Source organism: Rana temporaria, chromosome 6 (assembly GCF_905171775.1).
Source record: "Rana temporaria chromosome 6, aRanTem1.1, whole genome shotgun sequence".
NCBI classification, from domain to species: domain Eukaryota; kingdom Metazoa; phylum Chordata; class Amphibia; order Anura; family Ranidae; genus Rana; species Rana temporaria.
Genome location: NC_053494.1, coordinates 51592383 through 51612766, shown reverse-complemented (window position 1 = coordinate 51612766; position 20384 = coordinate 51592383). Strand labels below are relative to the sequence as shown.

Here is a 20384-nt window from a genome sequence, read left to right as displayed (position 1 = left end):
TCAAGAAGTGTAAGAGGACATGGGGGCCACACAAAGAGATTGGAGGAGTAGCGGATTAACCTTAAACTGCGCAGGGGGTTTTTCACTGTCAGGGCAATAGGGATGTGGAACTCTCTTCCACAATTGGTGATGGCTGCGGGGAGCGTGGATATTTTTAAGTGACTCTTGGATGTGCATCTTAATGAACACAACATACAGGGTGATGGGAAACAATTATAGACACTGATACACGTGCACCTATACAGGTTGAACTGGATGGACTATTGTCTTTATTCAACCTTGCCAACTACGAAACAAAAATGTGCTATAATCATTTTAAGGGTTACATACACTTTAATATAATAACAAAAACATGAATGTGCAAGTATGTAAAAATCAGAAGCGAGCCTGCAAAAAGCTTGCCATTGGGGGCACTCGGCACAAGGGTGGAGCCAGGACAGCGGGCAGAGGAACCAAAAAGAAGAGGATCTGGGCAGCGATGTGCAAAAACGGAGCAGGTAAGCCTCATCAGCGCACATCAGTGCAGCCTCATCAGCGCACATCAGTGAAGAACCAAAATTAATTATGTGTACATTTTAATGACTAAAACTAAGAAAAACTTGTTTTCTTTTAACAATTTTAAGTCTTTGTTTATTTAGCAAAAAATAAAAAAATAAAATCAACCTCTATCTGTCTCTAAAAAAATTATAAATACTTCATATGGGTACAGTTTTGCATGGTCGCGCCCTTGTCATTCAAAGTGCAACAGCGCTGAAAGCTGAAAATTGGCCCTGGCAGGAGGGGGGTTAAAGTGTCCGGTATTGAAGTGGTTAAAGCCTCACTATAATGAAAAATATCGTATTTTGGTAACTGTTTTATGTTAATATGTGTACAGCATTAACATTTTACACACATGTATAAGGTTGTATTATATTATTGTTATTTCACATACCTGAATTGTACATACAAACTATTTTACTGGCAGGGGTGCTTACAATGGCCAGATTTTGTTCTTATTATTTAAAGTGTGTTTGTTCAAAAGGTATACAGCACACACATTACACTACCCTTTAAATAAGATTCTGCCCCCCCACTAATCACCAGGGATGGACTGGCCATTGGGACTACAGGGAGTTTCCCGGTGGGCCGGTGGCTCAGTGGGCCGGCTTTAGTGACAGCGGACCGCCGCCCCCCTCGGCTCCTCTGTCTCTCCCTTCCTGCAGCGCTCACCTCCTCTCCGTCTCCGCAGTGCTCACCTGGGGGGAACAAAGAGGCAGGGGGAGGACCAGAGGAGCAGGGGGGACGACAGAGGAGCATGGGGGAGGGGACAGACGGCTGACTCAACAGCTATGGCCTGGGAGTTTCTCACTTCTGCCTAATCTTGTCCCATAAGGGGGGCACCAAACTGATTCTTTGCCCCGGGTAAAATAATGTCTAGATTCCCCACTGGTACTGCCTATAAGAGTACCAGTACCAGCCGTTCTACTCTAATAAAGTAGAACGGCTAGTGAAGGGGGAGAGGGGGCTTGGGTGGCCGGGGGGTTCAGGAGTTGTCCTGTCAAAGTGGGCCAGTCTGGATGAAGTCCAGGGCCAAATTTCTGTCCCAGTCCAGCCTTGCTAATCACTATACAGCACAAGAGAAATGACATCCATTCTCAGAAAAGTGTACATTTGAACCTTTATAGTAAATTACTACAAGCTTCTCCTACTGTTTACATACCTATTAGTTATGGCTTGAGAGCATGTTTGAGGCTTGAAATAATGTAGAGATTTTTTTTGTAAGTGTTTATATTTTAACTTTATACTGCCTGACAATGGATTCATTTGAAGGGGTTGTAAAGCTTTGCGTTTTTTCACCTTAATGCATCCTATGCATAAAGTTAAAAAAAACATCCGATTCTTACAGGCCCCCCCCGTTTACTTACCTGAGCCCTCTAAAGTCCTGCATTGAGAACGCGCTGGCTTCTTGTCCCGGGCTTCTCAGCTCTTCTCGGCTCTTCATTGGATAGATTGATAGCAGTGCAGTCATTGGCTCGCGCTGCTGTCAATCAACACCAATGACGAGAGGGCTGGGGCCGAGTCCTGTAGTTGGCGGCTATGGACGTGGAATACAGGACTTGGGAGTGCGCTCGCAAGGTAACCCCCTTGGCAAAGCGCTTCCGAGGGGGGGTTAGCTGATGCGGGGAGGAGCCGAGGGACCCTAGAAGATGAGGATCGGGGCCACTGTGTGCAAAATGAGCTGCAGAGGTGGAGGTAAGTTTGTTATTTAAACAAAATAAAAATCAAACCTATAGTACCCCTTTAAGAGTTTTAATAAGCAATTTTTAAAAGAGAAATCCTGTATGTTAATTACTTTGTGGAAGACGATGGTGTACGCCTTATATGTACAAATAGGCTGGTAATCCCAGTAGATTGGCGTGCATTTTACTCTACATTGAACTAGCTTGACTAGTGACTTACCTCCACCACGGACTTTGTATGTGGGTTTGGGCTGGCAGCTTTGAATAGAGTGTAGAAGATGTAACCAACAGCAATGGCAAGGAATGCACAGCAAGGAAGGACGAACCAAAGGGGGTGCACACCTGTAGGAGGGGATGAAAAGTCACTTTTATAGAATATATGAGCAAAGTACTGTCCCCTAATAGAATATCACACCATGGAGATCAAGACTCAACACAACCGGACCTTTATTACATAATCAGGGCATAATGTCTTCTCCTGATCCACAATTCAAGGCAGAACTGACACTATGCCAACTGGCTGTAAACTACAGACATGAAACGAAGGCTGTCCTTTATTATTATTACTCTTAGGCCTCGTACAGACGACCCAACATGTCCGATGAAAACGCGGACCGTTTTCATCGGACATGTCCGCTGGGATCATTTGGTCTGATGGCTGTACACACCATCAGACCAAATTCCGCGCGGACAGAATACGCGGTGACGGCGACGATGACGCAGCGACGTGCGCGAACCCGAGAGTTCAATGCTTCCACGCATGCGTGGAATCACTTTGACGCAATGCGCGAGTTCTTGGGCCAGCGTACATGTCCGATGAGTCGTACTGACCATCGGACATGTCCGGCGGACAGGCTTCCAGCGGACATGCTAAGAAACAGTTGTCCGCTGGAAGACCTGTTTCAGCGGACATGTTCGGTCATGTGTACAAGGCCTTAGGCCTTAGGCCTCGTACACACAACCGTTTTCCTTGACAAAATCCATCAAGAAACTTGGTGGCAGAGCTTTTTTGCCGAGGAAAACGGCCGTGTGTATGTTTTTCGTCGAGAAAACTGTTGTGGATCTCGACGAGAAAAAAATACTTTTTTCTCTTCGGGAGTCTCAATTTCCTCGTCGTGTTTCCCGTCGGGCTGGTTTACGACGAGAAACACATTTGTGTGTATGCTTAGAAACCCGCGCATGCTCAGAATAAACTATGAGACGGGAGCGCACCTTCGGTAAAAGTAGCGTTCGTAATGGAGATAGCACATTCGTCACGCTGTAACAGACTGAAAAGCGCAAATCGTCTATCACCAAACTTTTACTTAACACGCAGTAACATGAGATTAGCAAAAGCAGCCCCAAGGGCGGCGCCAGTGGAATCGAACTTCCCCTTTATGGTGCTGTCGTACGTGTTGTACGTCACCGCGTTTGAGAACGACAAGATTTTGTCTTGTCTTGTATATAAAAAAAAAGCTTGACAAGATTCTCGACAAGTTAGGATGAAGGAAAAAAGCTGGGACAGCCGCACTCCAAAAAAACTCCTCCTTTAATTAAAAATCACAAAATACATGCCACAGCAAAAAACAGCACAACAAAAGAAAAGCTGACGTTTCGCACTATGCCTTAGTGCTTCTTCATAGCTTCAAGATTCTCGACAAGCCTGACAAGAAACTCGTTGAGGAAAACAATGGACCAGATTCAGAAAGATCAGCGGATCTTTCTGCTGGAGTAACGTATCTCCGATACGTTACGCTGCTCTAACTTTGGGCGCCAGTTCCGTATTCTGAAAGAACGGCGGCGTAGCGTATGTGGGCCGGCGTAAGCCCGCCTAATTCAAATGGGGATGTTGTGGGCGTGTTATATTTAAATTACACTTGACCCCGCGTATTTTACCTTTTTTGTGAACGGCTCAAAATTCCGCCGCAAAACGTCATTGCTTTCGACTTGAACGTAAATTACATCCAGCCATATTCGCGAACGACTTACGCAAACGACGTAAAATTTTCAAAACTCGACGCGGGAACGACGGCCATACTTAACATAGGATACGCCACACATACCCCTCATATAGCAGGGGTAACTTTACGCCGGAAAAAGCCTAACACAAACGACGTAAAAAAAAAGCGCCGGGCGGTCATCCGTTTCTGAATCGGCGTAATATCTCATTTGCATATTCCTTGCGTAACTAGACGGAAGCGCCACCTAGCGGCCAGTGTGAAAATGCAGCCTAAGATACGACGGTGTAAGACACTTACACCAGTCGGATCTTAGGCATATCTATGCGTAACTGATTCTCTGAATCAGGCGCATAGATACGATGCCGCAACTCAGAGATACGACGGCGTATCAGGATATACGCCGTCGTATCTTGTTTCTGAATCCGGCCCAATGTTTCTTTTACAACGAGATTCTCGGTCGTGTGTACGAGGCCTGAGACAGTCCTAAGACAGCTCTGCACAAACTGTTGCCGCTATACAAATCCTACATAATAATAAAAATAATAATAAAGTGAAGGTAGCTAAAAAAGAACTATACATGCAATGATGTTTTTTATTCAAATATAGACCTAGATTAAGTATACCATTCTTTGTATTGGTAATATAACATTTAGTTTGAAGCTGCTCTGGGCTGTGTACACTCTGTGGCAAGGAGCAATATGAAAACTGAAGTAATGGCTACGAATCAAATTTAATAATTTCTAGTCTGATTTCAGCTAACTGAACTCTCATTGGTGCTTATGCGCTTTTTTATTGTTTATTTATTGCACTTCTACATGTTTTTTATTTTTATTTTGCACAGTATGCCTCGTTAATACTGATTCTCTTTAACCCATGGCTTACCTGTAGAATTAGCAGTAATGCTGTAATGTGTTACCAGCATACTGACTTCATTTTGGGCTTTTACACTCAAGCAGAAGCATCCTGCTGTTTTGAAGACATGTTTTATATTGTAGGTGGTGTCATTTATTACCACTGGGTGGCAGTCTTCTCCATCCAAAGACACACAATCGGACTTCATAAGCCAGCAAACAGCCAGTGGAGGACTGAAACACACAAAGAAATGTAATATATTTAGACAAGAACAATAAAAAAAAAAACAGGGTCCTTTCACACGTGCGGTCTGATCAGTTTTTCAGGCAGACCTGATTGGACCCTCCATTCAGCCGTATGGAGCAGCGGGTGTCAGCAGTAACATATCTGGTGACACCTGCAGCGATCCAATCCTGTCCGCCAAATCCAGACAGATGGTGAACCTATTTTCCATGCGTCTGGAGGATCGGATTGGATAACATTGGGTGGAAATGGACAGGCGGTCCGTTTTCACCCAATTTCCCCAGAGGAGAGCAGGACTCTATCCATCTTTGCTCTGCAAGGCGGAGCGGAGACGGACGTCATCCACCTGCTCAGTGGGGATCAGTGGAGAGATTACCCGCTGAGCAAAGCGGAGGCTGCCGAACAAGCCGCCCATGTGAAAGGACTCATAAGGTGTCATATAATTAGAAAAAACAAACCAATTTGACCAATAAATTTGTGGCCACATCAGAGATTTTATAACATCTGCATTGTAATAGCAACACAAACAATGGTTATTATTGGCAATCCAATATAAGCTTACCTAAAAAAAATATATATATATATCCTTCCATGTTGTGACTGCTGCCTGTTTACAGTATTGGCCATCTCTTTCCACAACTTCTCGAATCCCTGCATGCTTTGCTGTTAACTTTTAATTTCTAGGAACTACATATCCCATGGTACCTTGTTTCCTGCAAGCAGTGATTTCTACACTGACTCCGCCTCCTGAAACTCCTCCTCTTAGAACCTCTATAGTTAAAAAGGCAGGCTCTGTGAAATGTGTGACACAGCAGTGTCTACTCACAGGGCATAGTGAATACTTGCCATGTAATTCAAGGAATTAAATGTGTGGGATCTTCACAAAGTAAGTTTACAAACTTCAGCATCATTCAGAAAAATAGGAGTGGGCTAGAAATAATTAAAATCTAATGTGGCAATAAATACCGGATTTTACATTTTGACCATAGATGTGCTATGAAGCATCCCATTTTCACACCTCCACATTTACTTATGGATCTACAACACTAGGATTAGCCCAAATCTGACACAGTCTCATTAATTTAGCAGATGGCCTGACAGGCAACTCATAGGTTGTCAAATGTTTATTTTAAGCCCTCGTTCACACTGAGCATGGCTTTAAAATCATGCAAGTTTATCTAAACTCTCAAAGCCGCAATTCAGTCCGACTTCGACGGTGACTTGAAAGACATCTGTGTGGATTCATGCACAGATATCTATTGAAATTGCCCCCGAAGTCACCAAAAGTTTAGGAAATTGGTGCAGCGTCGCAAAGTCGGCGGCGCACCAATTGGGACGCTCCTATTGCCGGCAATAGGCTCAGATTTAAAATGCGATTTGACCTGTCAATCATACGTCAAATCGCGCCAATGTGCACGGGAAGTAAAAGCTATCTCAAACCAAAATGTTAATTCCAATTTAGATAGAAAGGGGAAGGATTAGAACCTCTGGGCCAGATTCACATAGAATTACGTTACGCTGCGGCGGCGTAACGTATCCCATTTACGTTACACCGTTGCAAGTTTACAGCGTAAGTGCCTGATTCACAAAGCACTTACCTGTAAACTTGCGGCGGCGTAGCGTAAATCCGCTCGGCGCAAGCCCGCCTAATTCAAATGGGGCGGGCACCATTTAAATTAGGCGCGTTCCCACGCCGAACGTACTGCGCATGCTCCGTCCGTAAAATTACCCGACGTGCATTGCGCTAAATGACGTCGCAAGGATGTCATTGGTTTCGACGTTAACGTAAATGGCGTCCAGCGCCATTCACGGACGACTTAAGCAAACAACGTGAAATTTAAAATTTCGACGCGGGAAAGACGGCCATACTTAACATTGGTTAGTCCACCTAGAGGGCAACCTTAGTTTTACGCGACGCATCTCTACGGAAACGACGTAAATTTATATCGACGGGCAAAGCGGACGTTCGTGAATCGGCTTAACTAGTCATTTGCATATTCTACGCCGACCGCAATGGAATCGCCACCTAGCGGCCGGCCTAGAATTGCAGCCTAAGATCCGACGGTGTAACACAGTTACACCTGTCGGATCTTAGGGCTATCTATGCGTAACAGATTCTATGAATCAGACGCATAGATACGACAATCGTATCTCAGAGATACGATTGGGTATCAGGAGGTACGCCGTCGTATCTCTTTTGTGAATCTGGCCCTCTGAGTTTTTACAGCTACTGTATATGCGGCCCTGTTGAGTTTTCTCTTGCTTTCTTTGCGATCAACATTTTTTTTAGAAAAGGATAAGAGTAGACATCTCCAACAGGAACACAGCAATACAAAAAATTATTAAAACAGGTAGAAGGGTAGTTTTTTTTGCTTTCTGTTCTCCACATTAGAGATTTTTCCCCGCTTTTTGCCAACTTTCCAACACAAAAAAGTTTTGGATGGAGTAATTCTTATAATCAGGGCTCGAGTCCTGCGGGAACGCGTGGGAACGGCGTCCCTGCACTTTTTTCACAGCAGGAACGCACGTTCCCCCTGCAGGACTCGAGCAGAGAATAGGTGGGAATGCAGTGTTTACTTAGTGAGGGGCGGGGGGGCACACACTGGGGGGTGTCAGGCCGGTGCCCCCCTCCGACTGAAGCGGAGACTGCAGGCAGGTTAAGCAGCGGAGCGGCAGGCGCCCACCCCCCGCGCAACTGAAGAGACAGCGGGCGGGATTAGGCAAGCGGCGCGCAATTTTTAGAAAACACGCGGAGAGAGGAGCCTGAGGTAGTGTGGCTTTGCGGGGGTGCGAACCGCACTGTAGTGACACCCGGACGTCAGATCCCTCCCTGCTCTCCGTGCTCTGATCAGTCTCGGCACAGCCGAGTGAAGCGGCCCGCCTCCCCCTCCTCCTGTATGTCTACACAGGGGGAGGGGATCCGACAAATCCACGAGTGCTGTCTGGCATGTCCCGATCATCAGAGGTACATAAGGGTTACTGAATGGGGGGGAATCTGTACTTAATGGGGGGGGGGGGGGTATTTACTGAATGGGGTGGGGGGGAATATGTACTGAATGGGGGAGGATCTGTACTGAAGGGGGGGGGAATCTGTACTGAATAGGGGGGTATGTACTGAATGGGGGGGGGGATGTGTACTGAATAGGGGGGTATGTACTGAATGGGGGGGGGGATGTGTACTGAATAGGGGGGTATGTACTGAATGGGGGGTGGATGTGTACTGAATGGGGGGTGGATGTGTACTGAATAGGGGGGTATGTACTATATGGGGGGGGATCTGTACTGAAGGGGGGGGTGTACTGAATGGGGGGGGGATGTGTACTGAATAGGGGGGTATGTTCTGAATGGGGGGGGATGTGTACTGAATGGGGGGGGGGAATCTGTACTGAAGGTGGGGGGGGAGAATCTGTACTGAAGAGGGGGGGGGGATCTGTACTGAATGGGGGGGATCTGTACTGAATGGGGGGGGGGATCTACTGTACGGGGGTGGGTCTGTACTGAATGGGGGTGTCTTCACTGTAGGGGGTCTGTGTAACATGCAGGGGGTCCATAACTGTTAGGGGGGAGGGTGTCTGTGTAACATACAGGCGTCCAGTGATGCAGGGTGCTGTGTAATGTAAAGGGGCCCAGAGGTACAAGGACTGTGTAATGTAAAGGGGCCCAGAGGTACAAGGACTGTGTAATGTAAAGAGGTACAAGGACTGTGTAATGTAAAGGGGCCCAGAGGTACAAGGACTGTGTAATGTAAAGGGGCCCAGAGGTACAAGGACTGTGTAATGTAAAGGGGTCCAGAGGTACAAGGACTGTGTAATGTAAAGGGGCCCAGAGGTACAAGGTGCTGTGTAATGTAAAAGGGCCCAGAGGTGCAGGGTGCTGTTTAATGTAAAGGGGTCTAGAGGTGCAGGATGCTGTGTAATGTAAAGGGGTCCAGAGGTGCAATTGTGGAGACCTAACCTACCTAAGACAGTGTTGTATCACAGTGGCTTGGCTATGTTAACTGTCTGACTTTTTTGCTTCTTGGGGGGGGGGGGGGGTTAATTTACAATGGTATTCAGCAATGAGGGGGTTAATGTACTTCCACTGATGCATTGGTGACCAGTGGCAGGTAATTAACCCCTTTGTGCTGCATTAGTGACACCAGCGTCAGTGTTTATTAACCCCTATATGGTGCAGCATGAAAGGGTTCATAAACACTGTCACTGGTGTCACTAATGCAGCACAAAGGGGTTAACTACCTGCCACTGGTCACCAATGCATCAGTGGCCAGTGGTGCATTTGATACTACCCACCCCATACACTCCGCACCCCTCTCATCTACATACCACCCACCCCCATAATTGTTTATTTTTTTGGTGGGGGAGTGGATCTTGGGTGGGAGTTCCCACACTTTTTTCCCCAGGACTTGACCCCTGCTTATAATACTGACACATAGATCAGGAAATCATAAACAGCCTGCAATCCAGCATTGTACATGAGGACAGCAAAGGCCCGCCCACAACCTAGAGCACCAGAAAGAGCGACAGTTCCTTCCTCAGGCACACCAACTGGGGAATGACAGCACTGAACCCATAAGTAATGAAATCATTATCACCTGCAAATTCAATCACCGGAGGGAAGATCAGTGAACCCATGTTTGTTGATCTCCCTCCACTCTCTCCACTCTCACCTCTGACACCAGCCCGAAATGGGACCACAAGACAGACAGTAGAGCCAGAGATACATGTTAGGGAATTGGGTGGGGGGAATTGTACCTTTCAGGAGGTGTGGAAGTAAACAGTCGGCTTAACAAACTGTTGTTTATAAAAGTAAAAGTCCATGCTGCTGCCGATGTAAGCTTTACATTGGCAGCAGCGTAAGGGTAAGAAGAATACATCACTGACCTCTTTAGCTGAATTTACTGTCAGCTAACTTATCCTCATGGATCACAACAGAGCCATTGAAGTAAGTTTAAATGGTTTCTTATGCCCTGTACACACGATGGGTTAGTCTGATGAAAACGGTCTGATGGATTTTTCCATCAGTTATCCGATGAAGCTGACTGATGATCAGTCGTGCCTACACACCATCCGTTAAAAAAACGATTGTGTCAGAACGCGGTGACGTAAAACACAACGACGTGCTGAAAAAAACAAAGTTCAATGCTTCCGAGCATGCGTCGACTTGATTCTGAGCATGCGTGGATTTTTAACCGATGGACGTGCCTACAGACGATCGTTTTTTTTTTCTATAGGTTTTTTTCCATCAGATAATTTTAAAACAAGTTCCTATTTTTTTAACCTATGGATAAATAACCGATGGGGCCCACACACGATCGGTTTGGTCTGATGAAAACGGTCTATCGTTAACCTATCGTGTGTACGCAGCATAACAGTTTACAATCACATAATATTTGTTTACGTTAAAAGGCTCACATGCTGCCAAGTCCCCACTGCCACTGCAAATAAGGCCCCTTTCACATGATAAGTCCACTCAAATTCGCCTGTCTGTTTTTTCAGGCGGATCTGAGCGGGCCACCCATTGACTCCTATGGGCAGGCAGATGTCAGCGGAGATGTTTCCGCTGACACCCGCCTGCCATCCGATCTGCTAAAAGAAGACGTATGGTGATATGTTCGGCCACCCGTCTGGCGGATCGAATGAGATCTGATGAAAAAACGGACATGTTGTCCATTTTCGTCTGAACTCCCCAAAGAAATCAGTGGGGCTCCGACGGGTCCCTCCCTGCTCAGTGAGCAGAGATGGACCTGTCAGCCGCCAGCTCAGCGGCGATCAATGGAGCGATCTGCCACTGAGCTAGTTCAGCGGATCCATCCAGTGTGAAAGAGGCCTTAGGAAAGATTATTTATCATTTCAGTGCTTCTGTTGTGAACATTGAAGATTAATTTCTCTAAGCTTATCGGTCAGTGAAGACTTATTTTAATGTGCGTTTACTGCTTGTTAATACTTGTAAATAGTTTAGGTGAAGGTCTACACCAAAATATAAAAAGAAACTTGTTACAAGAGTGTAAGGTGGGGTGGATTTGTCAGTTGATCATCATGTTCTCCATGTTTCCTTCCTCATTGGGCACCAAGGAAGGGTCATATGAGATGCCTACCTAGGGGTGGTTTATTCTGGGCTACGTTAGCCACTTTGTGCAGGGGTCATTGCCATACACGTGGGATACTTGAGCCACAAAGGAAAAACTTTCTGGACAGCCGCACTCCAAAAATAAATTGCTTTTATTGTAAAATCAAAAAACACACAAAAAGCATGCCACAGCAGACGGGGTAAAAATCTGACGCGTTTCACACCGAACTTTGGTGCTTATTCATAGCTGGCGCACTAAAAGTGCAGTTTTTCTGAATGGCATAACCTGGGTTAATGACGTATTCCAGCGCATGCACAGGGTTCTGCCGATCCCGCATGACAACATCGCCGCTCCGGCCAATCACAGCGCAAACAGGAAATATCTGCAAGGGGACATGGCGGCGGCGGGGAATGAGGAGGACTTCGGGGGCTTCGATTTCAGGCAAGTGCCACATAATGAGCTAGTATGCTATACTAGCTTTTTATGCCCTTCTCTTGCAGGTTTTCCCCCCCCATTTTTCGGGGGGGGGGGGGGGGGTTACTTCCTCTTGAAAGTAAAGTTTTATTTGAGCTTTAAAACATTCTGTCTTTAATTGAAACCTCAGAAATAAGGAAGAAAGAGGGTCATAAGTCACATTTACATTTTCTATAAAAAAATACAATAATAGCAAATGTAATTTTTTTTGGAGAACAAAATGTCTTCCTCCACAAAGTATACTTGTATTTCTGTGCCGGGAAAGAACATATTGTTACAATTCGGCAGAAAAAAATAATTCTCTAAAAATCGTGCGTACCTGCCAAGGAAATGCAGAGACATGCTGAAATTCTGCTCAGTGTTGGTTTCCGTAGGCCCAGCAATCGTAATATTACGTATAATATCTGAAAAAGTAATACAAAGAATCTCTATAAGCAGTTTTAATATAAAACACATCAAGTATCTAAGGCAGGTTTTGCTACAGGATATTTCCTTAAAGTAGTAATACATTTGACAGTTTTAGTATAACACATTGAGCACAAAAAATAAATATTTCACACTAAACTATTTGTTGAAATTCTCATCCCAACATTTGCAGTTTACAACTTTTTTTTTTTTTTTTTATAAATTCTTTATTTTTCCATAGATTTCACATTACAGGTTTTCACATTTTATACCATATGCTTATATCAATCAAACAAAACTTAATTCAGTTTACAACTTTCAATGCTGCTGGCCCCTGCTCTTTTAGTGCCCCTTCCCTGAACTTCCAAACCTCACAGGAATAGGTTAACAGTGGACAGTGCAGTCTCCAGTCAATCTGTTAATTTGGGGAAGGAGGAAGAAGGAGTAGGGAAGTGCATTGCCAGCCTAGGCTATGGGCTTGTGTTTTCTATTGATGTGAAAACTCAAATAAAAACCTGATTACAGTGGAACCTTGGATTACGAGCATAATCCGTTCCAGGAGAATGCTTGTAATTCAAATCACTTGAATATCAAAGCGAGTTTCCCCATAGAAATCAATGGAAACAAAGATAATTAGTTCTATTGCATGCAATATTGCATGTGGCCAGAGGTCGGGGGGTGCCGGAGAGACTTGAAAATACTCGGAGACCGTTCGGATGCAGTCGGAAACCCTTGGAAAGACTCAGAAATACTCTGTATTTCCAAGCAGCTCCAAACGGCTCTGAGGCCTCGTACACACGACCGAGTTTCTCGGCAAAAACCAGCAAAAAATTTGCTGGGATTTTTTTTTGGCCGAGGAAACCGGTCGTGTGTACAGTTTTCGACGAGGAAACTGTCGAGGATCCCGTCGAGCCAAAAAGAGAGCATGTCTTCTTTTTCCTCGACGGGAATGAAGAAACTTGCCTTGTCGAGTTCCTCGACAGCCTAACAAGGAACTCGACAAGGAAAACGATGTGTTTCGCCCGTCGAGTTCCTCGGTCGTGTGTACGAGGCTTGAGTGTCACAGGCACCCCCGTACCTCTGGCCAAATGCGGTACTGCACACTGCAGAGGTTTGAATCCTGCTTGTTTTGCGAGAGACAACACTTGCAAACCAAGTCAGGATTAAAAAAGAAAAAAAAAGTTTGTATTGCGAAACGCTCGTTAACCACGTTACTCGCAATCCGAGGTTCCACTGTATGTCCAACACGCCCAAAGGTAAACTACCTGTGACTCCACTCACCATGCATTGGTTGTAACTTGAAAAGCATTAATTGGTATCATAAAGTCACTTGAAAAATCAGAGTCAAAACATCAAAGAGAGCAAACATGCTAATAAAACATTAGGTCCACCTCCAGATGACAAATAGTGACCACAAAAATGGAAGATGTAGGTTTAAATATTGTGGTTTCATCCCTAGGCTTGAGTGGCCTGTCAGGGGAAAGTATATATTCTTGATTGAAACCAAAACAGACACTCTGAGATAGAAAACCTAGGGCAGCAAGCATGGCACCAGCTTAAACAGGAACATGGGCAAGGATTAAAAGCTAAGCAACAATATCCTATGGCACAAAAATAAGTACATAATTAATGGCCCTTAAACAGTCCAAAATAAATTAACAATCACTCATATGATGTCTGAAGCCCCCTTAAAGCAGTGTTTGGGTAAAACCTCTGGACTCTAGTACTTAAATGCAGAAAGACAGAAAGAGGGCACAATCATCTACGTGTAAGCCCTCTTCCACACAGGCGGACTCCGTCACTACGGAGTATGCCAGCTCCCGCCGGCTTAGCGGTATGATCTCTCCACTGATCTCCGCTGAGCCGGCAGATGACAAGTCCCTCTCTGCTCACTGAGCGGGGAGGGGCTTGTGCAGCGCCGCTGTCTCCTATGGGGAGATCTGATCAGATGATCTCACCCGATCCGATCCGCCATGGATGGATGGGGACGTATCGTCATCCGTCTGATTTTGGGGGATCGGATCGGGTCGGATGTCAGTGGACATGTCTGCGCTGACATCCAACGCTCCATAGGACTGCATGGAGCGGCCGTTCAGGTCCGCCGTCAAAACTGACAGGCGGACCTGAATGGTCCGATCGTGTGAAAGGGGCCTAAATCTATTTAAAACCTCAAGTTAAAAAGTGGTATATGCACTAGGGATGAGCCGAACACCCCCTCGTTCGGTTCGCACCAGAACCTTCGAAGGACCGAACGTTCACGCGAACATTTAGAACCCCATTGACGTCTATGGGACTCGAACGTTCGAATTTAAAAGTGCTAATTTTAAAGCCTAATATGCAAGTTATTGTCGTGAAACGTCTTTGAGAACCCGGGTCTTGCCCCAGGGAATATTTATCAATGGAAAAAAAGTTTTGAAAACGGTCGTTTTTTCAGGAGCAGCGATTTTAATGCTGCTTAAATTTAAAAAAAAAATGAAAAATTCCTTTAAATATCGTTCCTGCTGGGTGTCTATAGTATGCCTGTGAAAATGTCTTTGAGAACCCGGGTCTTGCCCCAGGGAACATGTATCAATGGAAAAAAAGTTTTAAAAACGGTTGTTTCTTTTCAGGACTCCTTTTTTAATTTAAGCATCATTGAAATCACTGCTCCTGAATCTTTAGGTGCAAACTACAGAGCACACGGCCAGTACACACCAAGTAGCTTTAGTTGCAAACTACAGAGCACACGGCCAGTACACACACCAAGTAGCTTTAGGTGCAAACTACAGAGGACACAGGCAATAAACCACGTAAGAATACTGCAGCCAGCACAATCACCTGCCTCTCAGTAAATTAGGAAGAACTGATCTAGCTAAACTATACAGTGTATAAATATATGTACAACACCTGGGATGTATATATATCCTCTACACACTGTAACATTAACTGACTAGCCTGCCTGCCTGCCTGCTCTATCTACCTGCAAAAAATGACACTCTCTCTGTCCTCTCTTAACCACCGCAACACACTACACAGGGCCGACCTGCAGGCGGCCTTTTATAGTGTGTGGCGTGTACTAAACCCCCTGAGCCATAATTGGCCAAAGCCACCCTGGCTTTGGCCAATTATGGCTCTCCGTTTTGTGCAAGCTGTGATTGGCCAAGCATGCGGGTCATAGTGCATGCTTGGCCAATCATCAGCCAGCGATGCCGCAGTGAATTATGGTCTGTGAAACGTAACTCGAATTAGGCGCGAAAGACCCATTTTGTTCGTATTTCGACGAACGATCGAACATACAATGTTCGAGTCGAACAGCTCAGAAATGCAGGCACATAATCCCACCCAAGGGTTCCATGGTGAGTCTCTGCTGGATGGATCACAGGTATTCTTTACATACTAGGCTTGAGAAAAGGGGCATGCATGGCCCTGAAACCTGTATCCATGCCCACTTTGAAGTCTGACATTAACCGCCATTTCTGGAACCACTACCCGTGTTCCTGTATCACTGTGCACTCCATTCTGGCTCCATCTGTTTCTACATATCGCACCCACTTACTGGTATCACTCTGCATTGCCTGACCACTTCCCTAGCCAGCTCTGCGTAGGCTCCTGTGATTCAGTCATCCAGCAGAGACACCATGGAACCCTTTGGTTGGGATTATGTGTCTGCATTTCTGAGCTACTTGTGAGTGTATATGCTCCTTTTTAACTTGTTTTAAAGTTAAGCAAATCTACACTTAGATCAGGGGTATCAAACTCAATTTCATTATGTGCCTCATCAGCATTGTGTTTGCCCTCAAAGGGCCAGTTATATCTGTAATGCCGCATACACACAATCGGATTTTCTGTCGGAAAACCTTGGATGTTTTTTTAGACGGAATTCCGCTCAAGCTTGGCTTGCATACACACAGTCACACAAAAGTTCTCTGAACTTTCGTCCATCAAGAACGCAGTGACGTACAACACTACGACGAGCCATGAAAATCAAGTTCAATGCTTCAGCACAGGATCTGTAGGAGCAATAATTCTAGCACCAGACCTCTGTAGCTCTAAACGGGTAACCTGTAAAGTGTTGATTACTGTAGTTTGGCGTCATTCCACGAGCGTGCTCAATTTTAAAGCATGACATATTGGGTATCTATTTACTCGGCATAACACCGTCTTTTATATTTTAGCAAAAAAATTGTGTGCAATTATATATTTTTCCCCAAAAAGTGCGTTTGAAAAACCACTGCTCAAATACCATGCGACATAAAAAAATTGCAAAACCCACCATTTTATTCTCTAGGGTCTTTGCTTAAAAAAATATATAATGTTTGGCGGGCCTAAGTAATTTTCTAGCAAAAATAGCAGATTTTTACATGTAAACTGGGGGCCAGATTCACATAGGTTAGCGGATCTTTAGATCCGCGTAACCTATGTGATTTAAGATCCGCCGCCGCAAGTTTTTGAGGCAAGTGGTTAATTCACAAAGCACTAACCTCAAAACTTGCGGCAGCGTATCGTAAATCCCCCGGCGGAATTCAAATTCCGCGGCTAGGGGGAGTGTAGTATTTAAATCAGGCGCGTCCCCGCGCCGATTTAACTGCGCATGCGCCATCCGCAAATTTTCCCGGCGTGCATTGCTCCCAATGACGTCGCTAGGACGTCATGGTTTCGGCGTGAGCGTAACTTGTGTCCAGTGCTTTTGTGAATCGACTTACGCAAAAGACGTAACATTTCAAAATTCGACGCGGGAACGACGGCCATACTTAACATTGGCTGCGCCTCATAGACCCAGGGGTAACTATACGCCGGAAAAAGCCGAACGCAGACGACGTAAAAAAAAGCGCCGGGCGGTCGTTCGTTTCGGAATCGGCGTAACTGCTCATTAGCATAATCGTTGCGTAAAAGATAGGGAAGCGCCACCTAGTGGCCGGCCTGGAATTGCAGCCTGACAAAACAGAGGGTTTAATATCATTTTAAAGAAGCTGCCGGTATAACTATACTGTGTGCAAATCAAGACCTTGCTGTCAGGAATCTACTACAAGGAATTCTAAATAGGTTTTTAATGATAACATGATTAATGATTTGATATAGCCAAGACAAGCCTGTATATAAATAGTAGTCCTCCTCCCCAACAGAGCACCTGTTATCGTCCATTGGGGGAATGTTCTGTCTACTGGGAAACCTTAGTGGAGCATTAAAGGCAATGTATAGTGATTTTGTATATATCCTCAGATTAACAGATTATAATAAAGGATTTTGTTTTATAATAAGGCTATGCTGATCAGCTTGTGGAATTATGTCTGAAATACTGCATATTAAAGCGGAGTTCCACTCAAAACTGGAACTTCAGCTTATCCTTTCAGGGAGGAGGGGGAACAGGTAAATGTTATTGACAGGTATCGTTCCTCCGTCTCCCGGAAGTTCGGCCCCCTCCTTTTTTCTCTGTCGCCGGACCAATTAGAAAGTGCAGCGTGCTTCGCGCATGCACAGTAGGCTTCACTGCCGGTGACTTGTCCTTAAGGTTCCCCTAACGAGAAAGTTCCTTCAAGGACTGCGCCGGCACAAACTTGCCGACGGAAATCTCCGAACCTCGCCCGGCATCCAGGCTCATTCTTTAACATCCCCGTGGATTGGAGGATGTTAAAAAAAAAGCCAAGAGGCCGAGCGAGCAGAGCGAGCCGTCCGAGCGAAGCGAGGACGTGAGGCCGACTGGCCACTTTCCTCTAAATCCATGTCGCCCTGGATGCCGGCCGAGGTTCGGAGATTTCCGTCGGCAAGTTTGCGCCTGCGCAGTCCTTAAAGGAACTTTCTCGTTAGCCGGAACCATATCGGCAGATCAGATTGCGCCCGCGCAGGAACTTTCGCGTTAGCCGGAACCATATCGGCAGATCACCGGGTTCCTTTACCAAGAGTGGCGGCGGCTGCACCTGACAGCGTACGTTATGTCTTGTCATGTTGGGCAGGCCAATAAAGACGGAACCACATTCGGAAAAAGACGTGGGGAAAATGTCAGTGGTAGCAACAAAGCAACATGGAAGATTGCATTGGTAGCATCACGGCTGTCCATACTTGCACATTATAGCAAAGTCACACCCACCCGAAAGTGCAACTAGTTGGCTTTAATATACGATATATTTCATTTTAACCACTAAGGTCCCGTACACACGAGAGGATCCATCCGCTGGAATTGATCCGCGGACCGGCTCCAGCGTATAGATCCCCTGGTGTGTACAATCCAGCGGATCTGTTTCCGCGGATTTTTATCCCCTGGGATGGATTTCAAGCGGATAAAAATTTGAAGACATGCTTTAAAATCTATCCGCTTGAATCCATCCCAACGGATTGATCCGCTGGTCTGTACAGACTCACCAAATCAATCCGTCCGAATGGATCCCCCGCATGCGTCGTAATGATTCGACGCATGCGTGGAATTCCTTATATGACAGAGTCGCGCACGTCGGCGCGACATGTCATCGCGATGGGATTTCGGCGCAGATTTCGATCCGATGGTGAGTACACTCCATCAGATCCAAATCCGCGGAAATCCTTGAGAGGATTTATCCGTGGAAACGGTCCGGTGGACCGTATCCGCGGATAAATCCTCTCGTGTGTACTAGGCCTGACACGAGGCCTTAGTGCTCCATGAGATGTTCAAAGCTTGAGATATTTTTTTATAACCTGCTTTAAACTTCTCCACAGATTTATCCCTGACCTGTCTTGTGTGTTCCTTGGCCTTAAAGGGTCACTAAAGGAAAAACATTTTTTGGCTAAAATTAATGTTTGCAAGGTAGACAGACAGAATAGTGTAATGATTCGGTTAAAAAGCGAGTAAATACCTATTAAATTCCTTCATCTATATCACCTCCGGCATTCTAGTTTCTGTTCTCTCATTCACTTCCTGGTTTGCATCGCTCGTTCATGTAAGAACTACATTTCCCAGTATGAAGTGCGGCACGCCCAGTAATTCACACCTCCTTGAAGTCTCTAACACGTAGAGAGCGTCCTGCCGTACAGATGTAGTTCCCAGGAGGGGGTGAGCACGTTACTGACCACCGCAATAAAGCCTCCCTTCACGGTGGTCAGTAAAATCAGACAAGCAGGAAGTGAACAGAACAGAGAAGAAATAGAGCAACTTCTGAGCAAAAACGAACAATGAGGAAGTGAAAAGAGGAATGTCTGCAGGTGAAGGATGCTTATTATGAAAAAAAAATTCCTTTACAACCCCTTTAATGATGCTGTTTGTTCACTAAGGTTCTCTAATAAACCTCCAAGGGCTTCACAGAACAGCTGTATTTATACTGAGATTAAATTACAAACAGGTGGACACAATTTCACAGGTAGAACATTTTAAGGGGTATGAATACCTTTTCAAGGCACTGTAGAGGATTTGAAAAGAAACAACTATCTATTTTTATTTTGGGAACCATGGGATACTATCCAATCATCATAGCAACTATTAACCTAGGAGGCATGGCCACCACACTAAACCACAGAATACACAAATCCAAATTCTACCTGTTTAGCAGGAACCAGAGAAATTTCAATCTGTGTTTAGCCCTCCCTGTTCATCAGAAGCTGATTGTTAGATCAGCTTTAGTCGAATGAACCCACTGGAAACCTTCTTCGATCAGCGGTTTGCAGCCAATCAATTGCAGCACTGATCAGTGTATTCTGAGAGTCGTCGCTGTCAGAATAAAACGTCCTGATGGTGGGGATTACTGCATCCACCTCGCTTGTGTTTATGCAGTAACCTGTTGGATTTTTTTTTTCCTGGTTGAACAAAAACAAAACAAGCCATGTGTACCCAGCTTTATACAGCAGGCCCGGATCCAGGAGCGCAGTGACTCAGAGTAGGGCCCCCATGACTGGGTTATCAGTGAAAATTAACCATTGGCTGTGAGGGGTTGAGGGGGAGGAGAGAGGAGGTCATAAAAGGGGCTGTTCCCGCCCCTGGGCAAGCACAGCGCACTGAAAAGTTCTGAGCAACAGGTATGTCTGACCTTGCTGCTATTTGGGCCCAGCTGCAGGCAGAAGCAGCTGCCCATGGACCTGACTGGCTGCGGGATCAACTGCGCCCATTCTGGGGGTTGCTCCTGCACCAGCAAACGAGGGGGGACGCGCGACGGCACGAGCTCGCAGGTCTAGGCCTCCGGAGCGCTTTTCTCCGGATTCGAGCCCAGCGTCAATTTGGGAATCCCGATCCTCGGGCCCCTCCGG

The 20384-nt window shown here is 45.7% G+C and overlaps 1 protein-coding gene across 1 annotated transcript in view; it reads right to left on the bottom strand.

The window, feature by feature from the left end:
* The window catches only part of TMEM130 (transmembrane protein 130), a 73280-nt gene that overhangs the window by 16997 nt on the left and 35899 nt on the right, over positions 1-20384 (bottom strand). The window contains exons 5-7 of the mRNA XM_040356784.1: positions 12115-12199; positions 5042-5244; positions 2440-2561 (exon numbers count right to left, since the gene is read on the bottom strand). Of these exons, the coding sequence (XP_040212718.1) occupies positions 2440-2561; positions 5042-5244; positions 12115-12199 (410 nt within the window). The remainder of the gene's footprint in view (positions 1-2439; positions 2562-5041; positions 5245-12114; positions 12200-20384) is intronic.